This window comes from Serinus canaria, chromosome 7 (assembly GCF_022539315.1).
Source record: "Serinus canaria isolate serCan28SL12 chromosome 7, serCan2020, whole genome shotgun sequence".
Lineage (NCBI taxonomy): Eukaryota > Metazoa > Chordata > Aves > Passeriformes > Fringillidae > Serinus > Serinus canaria.
In genome coordinates, this window is record NC_066321.1 from 10,406,754 (window position 1) to 10,419,497 (window position 12,744).

Genomic DNA, 12,744 nt, shown 5'->3' on the forward strand with positions numbered 1-12,744 from the left:
GAAATGGGAGCTCAGCATGTAGCACGGTGGCTTTTCTGTGTTTTTAGTATCAGCTGGACCTTATTGTCCAGCTGATACTAAAAACACAGAAAAGCCACCGTGACCTCATACTGCTTTAATTGGGTGCCCATTGTAGCTACATAATTAGTGTCTGCTCTGCAGCCACTATGGTACTCTGACTAATTAGAAGTGATGCAGATGTCACTTCACACTTCTGTGTACAAACCAACCCAGCATGCAGGCAGCTGAAGGGCTGATTACAGCACGTTGGGAATTGCCAGACTTGGCTGCAGCCACACCAGTGTGTGACACATGGAGTGTGACTGCATGCACAGGGCTATGGTGTTACCTTTTTTCTCTGCACAAGATAAAACCTAATGCATTGCTTTAAAGATGTGATGGGCCAAGGTGATCTTCTAAACTCAGTTCCTGCACAGGGAAGCCCAAAGAGCTTTACCCTGTGATTTGTTCATCAAAGCCATAATTTCTGTTCCAGCTGTCTGTCTTTGCAACTGTGGCTGGGAAAAGTGAGATGCTCTGGTCCTGTGGGAGCTGTCTCTAAAATGAACTGGTTTCCTTCTAAAAATGTGCACTTCACTTGAGCAGGAGTGTAGTTAGCAAGCTTCTCTCTGTGTTCCCTTCCAGTAATTAAAGAACCATCTGCTACTGGAAATGTCTGTTCCACGGGGGAACAACCTACCCGTGTAACACCCCTACTGCTTGCACTGGGCATCTGCACTTATCCAGAGAATTATTGTAAATGCTGGCTTGCTGCACTTCTGTAATGTGGGAGTCTCTGATGAAAGCTTTAGAGCAAGAGTAACACCCACAGTGAGCTGCAGCCTCAGTACTAAGGGTCAGGTCTGCAATGCTCCCATCCTAAGGGAGAATGATAAGGGAGGGCAGTCAGTCATCCTTGGCCAGGTGATTTAGGGAAGCAGGGCAATCATACTCCGTGTGTGGCAAGTGTCTCCAGCTAGATCCAGCCTTTCCTGGGGGGGTTCCCCAGGCTTCCCAAACCATGCCTGTGTCCAAGCACACATGTTCAGTGCTGGAGCTGTAGATTGTGTGCAAGACAACAGTGGGTTGCAAAATCCATGTCAGAAGAAATTCCATGCTCAGAACTGCAGAAAATGTCTTGGAACAAACAAGGTTAGAGGGTCACTCTGCTTTTATTTTTTGATGTTACGCCCAGTTAGGTTCCCTTGCCTATTTTGATTTTGATCATTTCGATGTCTGATTGTGTAGCAGGAACATGTAAGGTTCCCTCCAACCCCATAAAACTGTGGCCTGAAGCTCTCAGGAGAGCTGTCACATTCTCAGGCTAATATCACATTGGTAGCCTGCAAAGTTCTAATTGCATCAATGACACTACAGTAATTTAAACTCTGATCTCTTTCCTTCCATTTCAATGGTGTTTTAAAAGATGCTTGTGCATGGTCCTCAGCCACCTAATACTCAACCCACACTCGAGAACAAAGCCAGCAGCATTAAGCAATCAATCAATCAATCAGGAGCTCAGACAGCTGCTACCTACCAGAGAGCTCTGTTCTGTGCTTTCAGTGCCTAAAAGCACACCTTCCATCTCCCCCAGCAGCTCTGACACACGTGGGTACTTTGCAGAACTGTCAATAGTAATAGGAATGTGCTAAAGGGTTTTCTTCAGTGCCCTTGTGTGTGGTACCCAGAGCTGGGCACAAGCTGGCAGTGAGGAATGTGCAGAAGAAGGCAGCAGGATTAGAGTTAAAGGAATAAAACACATCTCCATGCCACAATGAAAGGAGAAGAAATAGCTATCCCTCAGAAGATAAAAAAGCCCAAAGCTTTCTTCCTTAGGCCAAATTTTATAGTCTGACCTAATGAGGCAGTGATCGATGCACAGGCATTTGCCAAGCATCCCACACTGACATTAAAATCCCAAATTATTCTCTCACTCTTAATGCTTCTTTGATATTTTACCCACATTAACCATGTCACACTATCACTCTGGAGTTCTGAGTGTAGCTCAGAAGCCTGTTTTCTCCTCCCCCTCCCATCTTTTATAGTTTTCTGCTTCCAAAGAGCTGTAGCCCCACACAGTGTTAGAGGTGCCACACTGCAGAGGTGCTGTGCAATGATGTGCTGAAGGGCAGGAGCTGCAGGGAGCCAAACACTCCACTGACCTTGTGTTTGTGCTTTTTTTTTTCAGCGTGTCTGCAAATGATACATCCTCATGGTGAGTCACTTTGGCATGAAATATTTTACAGGTCTTTGTTGGTAGGTATTTTCTGTTCACAAGGTGCAATAGCAGCACATTGACTCACCAGCAGTGTCTGGTGTTTGTGCATTGCTGTGAGCTGGTACAACAAAATGCAGGTGCCCTGAGTGGACTGAGTATATGTATGTATAGCTACTCTCAGAGCATCCTCTTTCCTGTGGGACTTATGTCAGCTCAGGGATTATTTGTAATACAATTTAAAGGCTTTATCAAAATATTTTCATACTGTGTAACTCAGTAATTCATATTTAACAGTTTTTATTTGCCTGCTTGTCAGAGGAGGTGTGAATGTGCCTTAGTGCTCTTTTCAGCTTACAGAGCACTTACACAACAAAGCCCATTAAGAAGTGACTAATTAGAGAAGCCATGAGTTAGAGCAGTTCCTTACTCAGGAGCCTAGAGAAGCCCAGGAACTGCTCCTGAGAAGTGCAGGAGGCAGGATGAACACAGTCTGAGGAGCTGTCAGCATTTCATGCTGTCACCCTTAGCATGGATGGCCATTCTCTGCAGAGTGCCCTTTGTGACAAGCACAGCCTTTTCTAAGAAGCTGGATTACTTTTCCAATTTCCAAGTCCTATTTTAGAAACTGGCACCCGTGAGTCTCCAGCTTTTTGTAAAGGTTTGTCCCTTTACCAACACAGGTTTGAGGGGAAAGGAAAAAAAAGCCTTGGTGTGGGAAGTGTGGGGGTGGCAAGGCCGTGTTCTCCAGTCACAGGGAAGTTGTGCTCTCTCCTTGGCTGCAGCCCCCCGGTGACGACACGAGTCGCGCTGAAGATTGTGACCCCTGTCATCATCACTGTCTTTGTCCTGGCACTGTACTTGCATGCCCAGCAAGTGGAATCCACTGCAAGGCTTGATTTCCTCTGGAAACTTCAGGTTAGTGGGTGTTGGCTGTGGGAGGATCACATGTGGTCTTTGGTGTTAATATAAAATGACTGAGCTCTTCACTGTCGAGTTGAGGAGTGTGATAAAGTGCCTTTGAATTTAATCAGAATCTGGTTTATAACTGGGCATACTAATAATGCTCTGCTCTTCTTTGGTGCTTTGCATACTCTGTGCATCTCATCCCAGTTATTCAACCCCATTTTTCCTTGTAAATGCACCTTGGATGGTCCCTGTGGTAAAGGGTTATAGATCTGAAAGTTGAGATTAATGAATTTGGGCAATTGAACTGTTACTGCTGCAGGAACATGTAATGTAACACAATTTATAAATATAGGAAGCTCATATTCACTGCTGAATTGTTTCCCAGAGTTTAGTGAGCTTTAGTTTGCTGTGCTCAAGGGTGTGAAAGATTCACATTTGCATTTTCATTCAGTTTCCTGTTAAGCAGTGGGAACTGGCTCAGTGTCCAGCCTTCATTAGCCCCCAGGCAGCAGTGCTGGCTAACCAACACGCTGAGGATAATGCCACACTGTGCTCCTGTCCCTGGGTTCACTGGTAATGTTTTCACTACTTGTGCCCAGAGTGATGTTGGGGCCCTGTATGTGATTCCCCAGCAAGCAGGACAGGCCTGGGCTCTGGCCAGCACTCAAGGTTGGGGGGCCACAAAACTGCAGGGTTTATTTAGATTTTCTACCTTCTGGGTGGCAGGACATCATTCTAATTATAGGTCTTTGTGGTTTGAGTACAAGGCACTGAGGAAGCAACAATTAATTAAAGCTCCTTGGGAAGCAGATAAACATTGTAATCCTCATTTATAAATGGTATAACAATGGAGGGAGCAAGCTGAGTGGTTAACCAGTTCAGGGCTCAGAAATACAATGCTGGATTCTGGCATTATTCTCTGCCTGCTTTTCCATACAGGTGTGCACAAAGAGATGGAACATTTTCCACTGCAAAACACGAGTTTCTGCATCTCTCTGGCTCTGCTCTGCTTTGCAGTTTCCCCCGTTCTATTTCTGCCCTCACTGCAAGTTAATTTTCAGCTTTCTTCCCCTCCCAAGAGCAGCTCCCCAAAGATTAAGTGCATCCCTGTGTCTCCCCCTGCCCTAGGCCACCGAGGAGAAGGAGGAGATGGAGGAGCTGCAGGCCTACAACAGACGCCTCCTGCACAACATCCTGCCCAAGGACGTGGCCGCGCATTTCCTGGCGCAGGAGCGGCGCAACGACGAGCTGTACTACCAGTCCTGCGAGTGCGTGGCCGTCATGTTCGCCTCCATCAGCAACTTCTCCGAGTTCTACGTGGAGCTGGAAGCCAACAACGAAGGGGTGGAGTGTCTGAGGCTGCTCAATGAGATCATTGCTGATTTTGATGAAGTAAGTCACAGAAAATCTGGGTGAGCAAAGTGAGCTGAATCCATGAGTTTAGTTGGGCTTTGCTGAGCTACTGAAGGAGGGTGGTTTATTGAATCCATGGTTCATTTCTCCTTACTCTAGGAGTCTTCCATTTTATCTTTTTTCCACACAAAATCCCTTCTATTCCCTTGTCATTCCTTAGAATATCTAATGCCTTTTCTTGCTCTGTCTTCCTGGCTCTGTCCACTATCTTGTAACGCTTGCAGCAAGGTGGGATGCGCGGCATGGACATTACCAGTGTCTGTGCATTTGTCAAGGTTTATTTGCTTCTTTTGCTCTTGTGACACAGATAATAAGTGAAGACCAGTTCAGGCAGCTGGAGAAGATCAAGACCATTGGCAGCACCTACATGGCTGCCTCAGGCCTCAACGACTCCACTTACGACAAGGAAGGGAAGACACACATCAAAGCTCTGGCAGATTTTGCCATGAGGTTAATGGACCAAATGAAATACATTAATGAGCATTCATTCAACAACTTCCAGATGAAGATAGGTAATGTCCTTATGCTCACAGGATTCCATGTAGGTAGTGGTCATTCTGAGGTGGGGATTTTATGGATAGTAAAACCCACAGGTGTTACATTAGCTGTACAGTGATGTTGATTGTCTGGTGGCTGGTGACCACTTTGGCCTCTATGAAACATCACAGTAGTTTTTTAGATTATAGCAGCATCACTCAAGCTCCCTAGGGAATTAGAGGCAGTGTAGCTCCTGCCACAGTGTGGTCTTATGGTTGACCTTGGGCTCATTTGGCCCCTGTGCTTCCAGCTCTGGCAGACTTGGACATTAAATTGTCTTTCAAGTCAGGGAATAAAAAGTGACAGAAAAGGAAGAAGAAATTTGAGGATGTCAGGTGTGGTCTTTGTTCTGGAAGGCTCTAGGCTGCTGCCTTGCAGGCCCTCAGCATCGCAGCACGTATGTGCTGACTTCAAGTGAGCAGTTTGCTTGTTAGCCAGGTGGAAAAGAAACTTTATGCCATTATCTGGCACTGGAAAGTAGCTCTGGATTGAGCAGATCCAGCCCGAGCTGCCAGTTGGTTGGGCATAACTGATGGATCATGGATCAAAGAAGCCAAATTCTATTTTTACATGTCTCTCCCCACAGTTTGGCCACAGCTTTACATGTCAGGGTAAAGCACAGCTAGAACCAGTGAGCCTCAGGATGGGATTTTACTGTCTGAAAAATAACCTGCCTCAAGCAAATGGATCTGAGCATATTTCTCCTCTCCTTCCAGGCCTCAATATTGGTCCTGTTGTAGCTGGGGTGATAGGAGCCCGCAAACCCCAGTATGACATCTGGGGCAACACAGTGAATGTAGCCAGCAGAATGGACAGCACAGGAGTGCCTGACAGGATTCAGGTAAGGCAATCCCTGGAAAACTTACCCTGCCAGCCCTGTGTCACTTACACATTTTGAAACTTAATTAGAACTGAAATTTTGGTTTCATTTTATTCTTTTATTCCATGCATTTACCTGCATAGAACTGAAAGAAAAGCCACTTAGGGAATGCTGGTGGTACCAGCAAGTTTTGTCTTTTAATCGTGACCAACATTGCAACCTTTGTTTAAAAGCTTGCACTTTAGTTCTGGGTGGAAGTTCTGAGCTGAGCTTCCTTTCCTGTGTGCCTCACTGGCACTCAGCACAGTCCTGCCTGATCCCTGCTCACATGTGCTGCTCAGCTGTGTGAGGTGTTTGTTTCATTCTCCAAGGGCCTGATTCAGCCCTGTATTTCTGTAATTCACATTGCTGCTCATTGTGCCACGTGTGGCGTGAGGCCAGCAAGGGTCCAGGCATCAGCAGGATGGGGACACACAACAGAGAGAGAGGACTGTTTAAGGGGTTAATGGGACCTGTCTGATAATCACACATCTCCTCAGCCTTCAGATGTGACTTTTCCAGTGAGTGATTCAATTCCAGTGTCCTGCTTTTGCTGAGCCAATGTCCACAATAACAGAATATCATTCCTTGGGAAAACACTGAAGGGTTATAAAAATAGAGCAGCTGATGTAAAGCCCAAGAGGGGCAACCATGCTGTTTCCTTGCCTGTCAGATAACTGGATCGATACTTATGCATCACCCTTGAGATGGTCTGCAAAGCCACCTTGAAAAAAGGTGGGAAATTATATTGTAATAAATAAATACCTCAGCAAATCTGGTTTTTAAACTTCTGTTGTTCTGCAGCACAAGTGATTATTTTTGACTGACATCTACAGAGACAATTTGGATGCTGGCTAGAGTATTCAATTTGATCAGTTCTCTCCCATTGCCCACTACATTCTCCTTCATAAAAACAATCCCTGACTCCTGAGCTGTATATCCACTGTGTAACTTCTAGGTAATTTTTGAGGCTATTTTAGTAAGCTTGACCTGTTTTCCTACTGCCACTCCAGTGATACAATGAATGCATCTGAGCAGACTGAACTGACTGGTGTTTTTTAAAAAATGTGACTAATTTGGTACGCCTAATCCAGCGACCTCCTTGAAAAATGCAGTTTCCTCAGTTGTGAACTGTGTGTGACATCTGTACTTTCTCAGGTTCTAATGGTTGTGTTTGTTCAGCAACTTGTGCCAACCTTTCAGTTAGTGATTGATGTGCAAACGTTGATTGACTTAGAAACAAAACAATTGATCCTACTTTACTTTGTCCATGGATTACTCCAAAAGCAGATGGAAAGGCTGTGTGGAAGACAAGGCAAGCACCTGTTCACTCTTGTTTATTCTGCAGGTAACCACGGACATGTACCAGGTTTTAGCAGCCAACAACTACCAGCTGGAGTATCGAGGGGTCATAAAGGTCAAAGGCAAAGGAGAAATGACCACCTACTTTCTAAATGAAGGGCCTCCAATTAGTTAGCACCGACTGCAGCGCCACACAAAGATGGATTTTGCATTACCCAGGATTGTGAATAGGAGAAGAATCGTTTTTTGGTAGTGAAGCTGAACATTCGGTGCAGTTGAAATTTCATCCCATGACTCTAGAGCTGGTATCAGCAAATTCTTTGGCCACCCATCAAGAAAAGCAAGAGAAAGAAACCACCTTGGAGTTGTTCCTGGCTGAGTGCTAAGTTGACCAAAGATGTGCACTACAGAGTTCACAGATAAGACATGAATTCGGCATTTTTAAAAAGGCTGCTACCACAGGATGGCATAAGAAGCTATTTAAGTATTTATTGACACAACACAACATTTACTTGGTTGAAGGAATGTATGATTCACTACAAAGCATTATTTTGGAATGGATTTGCACTCCCATAATGTTTCCATCCCATACTGCCAGCTATTTGAAGTGTACCACTGTGCTTTTATTAGCTGTTTTGAATGGGCTTTCAAAACTGACACCCACTGATGCAGCACACAAAAAGGCCTTTTAGAAGGGCATTGGTAATGTTTTAGTGTGAAAAGACATTATAGCCTTGCCCCCTCTTTTTCCTTCTCCATGGCTAAATGACTGCTCTTCTGAGTGGGGCTGGCACACCTGATGAAGGGGAAGATCAGGATAAAGGAAGATGGCTCTACAACCATATTTATTAAAAAGTCGTCTGTGCTCTTCTTTGGTATCTATCAGTTTACATGGGAAAGACTAGATGTAAACAAGAGACGCTTTGTGGGGGAACTCCCCTGAAATTTGTTGTGGGTTTTTTTGTATTTTTTATTTTGTAATATTGAAAACATGGAGATCTAACAGATATACCAAATTCTATATTTTGTAAATTATATATAAATTAGAAGGCAGGCTGTCCACACCAAGGTGTGGGGGGAGGTGTATATAACCTGTAGACTTTTGTGTAATTTTCTTCTGTGTAATACTCTGAACACAGACTTGGCAGTTTTCAGATTATCACTATACAATCAACCAACAACAAACAGGTGAGTTTCCAGGCTGAATCAGATGCATTTTAAAATGAAAATCCAGAAAAATCTACAACCCCAAAGAAGAGGAAAAACCCGCGGTAGTCACAGAATTGTTCCGTGCAGCGTTCCAGCAGAGGGTGGCGGCTTCCCAATGGAACCAGGACCTTTGAGTTCTAGCTCCTGAGACAGTATCAAATGTGTCAAAGAGAGCTCTACCCAAATCTTATAACTCTTAACAGGAGCTCTTATGAGAAAAGGAAAAAAAAGCTCATTTGAACTTTTCTTTTTAAAATTTTCATTTTTCATAGATGGTCTTAATAGAATCCTGCTGATCTGAGAGTTGTCTGACATTGTAACTGCCATGTGACATTACAAGGAACTATGTGCTGCAGCATCGAGTTTACTTTCCTGTAGTAAGCACTTATTTAAACTGATTCACAGATTTTCAAGGAATTAGGTGATCTTCAAAAAAGATTATGATGGCAAGTGTGTATATGAGGTGGTCAACCTTAAAATAGTGCCATTGATACTGTGTTGGGCATCTTTATCACTAGTGGGGGGGTTTCTGAATAGTTCACTGTTATCATTTATGTACCTTTTCTAACTATGAAAGAAAAATCCCTTGATATTTTATTAAAAAAAGAAAATTATTTAAAAAAGCTATATTTTTTATATTCTATGAGGGGAAGGTTTTGATATTGAATTTGGCTAGCACTAAAAATTACTCCAATCTTTTGACATTTAATAAACTTCTTTTCCACTCTTCTCAGGGCAGAATTATTGTAGTACTCACAGCATAATGATTGCACTATGGTGGTGGTGATTTCTTTTTCCTACTTGACAATGAGAATAAGTGAAAATCCATGGACCTGTCTTAATTAATTTGCTCTATTGCTAAGCATGACCCGAGCATTAAGCCATTTAAACCTGAGCTTAAATGGCATCTCCCCTTTCCTTCTCCCTTCCACTAAGAAACATCTCTGAAAAGTATAGTATATTGACTTCTGTAAAACTGCCAAGTCTGCGCTTGTACTATACTTTTGATCCTTTACATCTGCCCTGGTTTGCAAAATAAGTTGCATCACGGTGTTATGCCTTTCTCCCCTCCTCCACCTCCCATCCCCTTTGTCCCTCACCGAGTTTCATTTCCTTCATGCCATACACTTGATTTTAGGTTTGCTTTCTGCTTTCCAGAAGTCTGCAGTCTTATTAACTTTTGATTCACCTTATGAAGTTGTGCTGTCAATGAAATTTCAAGTCCCCAGTATCTCTAGCTGTGATTGTTGACAGTGTGTCATGATCATTTCAAGGGGTATTCACACACTCTTTACTCTGGATCTTGCAAAAATGGATACAGTTATGATTTCCCATGGAAATTGAAATCTATTTAAGTAATTTAACTATATTAAACACTGTTTCACTGGTGATGTGTCTCTGTTTCATTTAAGCTGCAGCTGGCTGGTGGGATAACACTTAAGTTGTGTAGGAGATGCTGAATCTGCAAATAGAAACGTCCAGGTCTTGTCTGGCACTGATGGATGCCCTGGTCCTTTGCACTGCCCCATTATGGAACCCCAAGGGCTTGGCTACCCAGCAAACATCCCCTGGGTCCTTCTTGTGCTCCCAGCTGCCCCTGGAATCAGGCTCAGGGCAGCTGACAAAATACACCAGTATAACTGAACAGCTTAAATTTGTGTGTGTGTGTCCTATTAAAAAAAAAAAAAAAAAAAAAAAAAAAAAGAAGTTTGTATTTTCAAAAGCACATATAACCTTTGCCAAAGAATTCCCCAGATATGGTACTTGTCCTCTCAAGGACACTGGAAGGAGGCAGCACTGTTGCCAATGCAACATTTTCAATCTTTACACGTAAAAGTAAACACTTCACATGACTGTACCAATTAACAGGAGCCTCAGGTAGAGCTGAGAAACAAAACCCTGCAGCTTCCAGCTGATTTCTTTTAGTTGAGAAGACATTACACAGGCAGCTGAAAATTAAATGCCCTACAATCTGTTACAGGTTAGGAGGGATTTTATAAGTGTACTGAGAACACAGCTGCAGGAACAAAAAGCCATGAAGCATTTAAAGTACCAGTCTTTATGAAAATCGGTGGAGAACTATTTAATACTTTCTGTGCTCTCCTAAATAATCACACAAACAGCAGTTTAGGGCATTGCCTGATGTAAGCAACTTTTTTTAACTATCAGGAGAAGGGTATACCCCTGGGCAGGGAAGGCAGGAGTCTCCAATGCTGTGCCCTCTCATTTCAATTACTGTACACAGACTGGCTGTATAGTTTTCCCCAAATGCATCTTTTTCCCACCCAGAAAGGATTTTGATGAGTTTTAAGGTGTTTAGCCACTTCTCCCCAACACAGATCCAGCTACATCAAGTATCTGCCTGCACTTAATAAAATGATACATTTGGGACACGCTGAATTTCTTAGATGTGTGTCCTGCACTGCAAATATCTCCAGCCTGGCTGTTTATGTGTTACACAACATCCACAGACACCAACACCTGGCCAAAAAGTATGCCCAGAGGCAAATATTTTCATTCTGTTAAGTTTCCCAACTGCTCCTCAGGGCACCATTACTTCTGGACTGAAGTTTAGGAATTGTCAAATAGAGCAAGCTTGGGATGCTGCTGGGAAAAGGGCAGCTCAGCTGTTATAAAGCTGAGAAAACTCAAATTTCCTTGCTCTTGACCCACTTCATCCTTGCAACTGAAGGAGCAAATAGGTTCTGGGGAGGTGGGGGAAGACTGAGAAAACTGAATTTCAAGCCAGATGGGGGGCAGGAGCAGCAACATTTTCCTGCCATTTGGGAGCCAGATAGTTTCCTGTGAAAAGCAGAGTTACATATTTTCTGTCCCTGAGCACCTCTTAGTCCCTGCCAGCCCTGGCACTTGTCTGCAGAGCAGGTGAGGCGGCTGCACTGCAGCTGAGGTGGCCAGCCCTGTCCTGTGGCTCCCCTGGGAAAGGGGCGAGGGTGCCAGCAGGGAGTTACCGCAGCAGGAGAGCCCAGCACTGACACCCCAGAGGGGCAGCAGGGCACAGGCATTTCAATAAAAAGCTCCAGGGGACAGCAGCTGCAGTCAGCTTCCCTGTAAGCAGCTGGCCCCAGAGATCTTTTAACAGAGAATTTCAGATGCAAATACACCTACCTTTTTAAGTCAGGCAAGCCTTTGGTCGTTCCTTCCTGAAAGCAAATACAGTGACACCTTATTGAAAGATAAACATTCTATTGTGGGTGTTGGATGAACCCATTCCAACCCTCAGGAAGTCTTCCTTTATAAATACAGCATGAAATGGGCTCTGCTTCTACTAAATCCCACAAACAACCAAGCAACCATGAATGGCCACCTGCACTTCACACTAAAGTAAAACCTGCTGTTCAAGAGAGTAATCAGCTTTCCTAAATTCATCTTCCTAAATCTGGTAACTCAGGTACCTGGTAAAATCAGCAGGGAAGGCCCTGCCTGAGTGTTGAGTTTGTGTAAGCAAAAAGGAAATCCTGGGAATTTTCAATAAATTTTCACCTCCAACCTGGCCTGCTGTATCTTGGTTCTGATCTCACACCAAGATGTCAGCAAGTTCTAATATTACAAACTCAAACATGCTAAGAAGCCATGTTTTTAGCACCTAGTAATACCACATAATGAAGAACAGTCATGCTCATTAACTTTTTATTGTGAAATGGGATTTTTATCAGTGCTATAAAAACAGGCAAACAAAACTCACACTGTTTTCTGTTACACTGACAGTTGCATTTGTTCATTATACCTGCTAATCGGCAATTAGTTTAATGCCAGCATAACTGGAATGGAATAATGGCTCCAGATGCTATGATAAAGAAAGTTTTCATTCCTTAAAAATGGATCTTTGGGAATAGCAGGAAGGGGCAGTGCCTCAGAGAAAACAAAATTCTCTGCCAACATATAAACCAAAGAAATGATGCAACAAGAAATTCTGTATGTGCACAACAACCTGAGTTAAAAACTAAGCAATACTGAAGACATTCATAGTAGCTTCCCTGCTTATCAATGGAGGTGAAAAGACAGGTATAAGAGTTCTTCTAGACACTGTAAGTAAAATAAAACCTGGTTTTATACTTAAAACATAATACCTCTATTTTTTAGTGATTTTAAATGTAAAGGACTGCTCTTCACCTTTTCAGAATGGTGCACTGGATGCTAATACAAGCAATTCTGGGTGCTAAGTAAGAGCTGTTTGCTGCTCATGTTCATAAACACCTTCTTCTTCCCTGTCTCTAAGTAGGGAGAGAAGAGAATTAACTGCAAAGCACCAACGCTGGAGCCTGCGCACCAGGGGTCTCCA

At 43.5% G+C, this 12,744-nt stretch overlaps 1 protein-coding gene across 1 annotated transcript in view; it reads left to right on the forward strand.

Annotated features, from left to right (window-relative positions):
* Positions 1-9,833, forward strand: part of ADCY5 (adenylate cyclase 5) — a 200,762-nt gene extending 190,929 nt beyond the window's left edge. Inside the window, exons 16-21 of the mRNA XM_030241746.2 lie at positions 2,189-2,215; positions 3,001-3,133; positions 4,253-4,516; positions 4,845-5,049; positions 5,791-5,915; positions 7,282-9,833. Coding sequence (XP_030097606.2) covers positions 2,189-2,215; positions 3,001-3,133; positions 4,253-4,516; positions 4,845-5,049; positions 5,791-5,915; positions 7,282-7,410 — 883 coding nt within the window. The 3' untranslated portion in view covers positions 7,411-9,833. The remainder of the gene's footprint in view (positions 1-2,188; positions 2,216-3,000; positions 3,134-4,252; positions 4,517-4,844; positions 5,050-5,790; positions 5,916-7,281) is intronic.
* Positions 9,834-12,744: the final 2,911 nt, after the last annotated feature.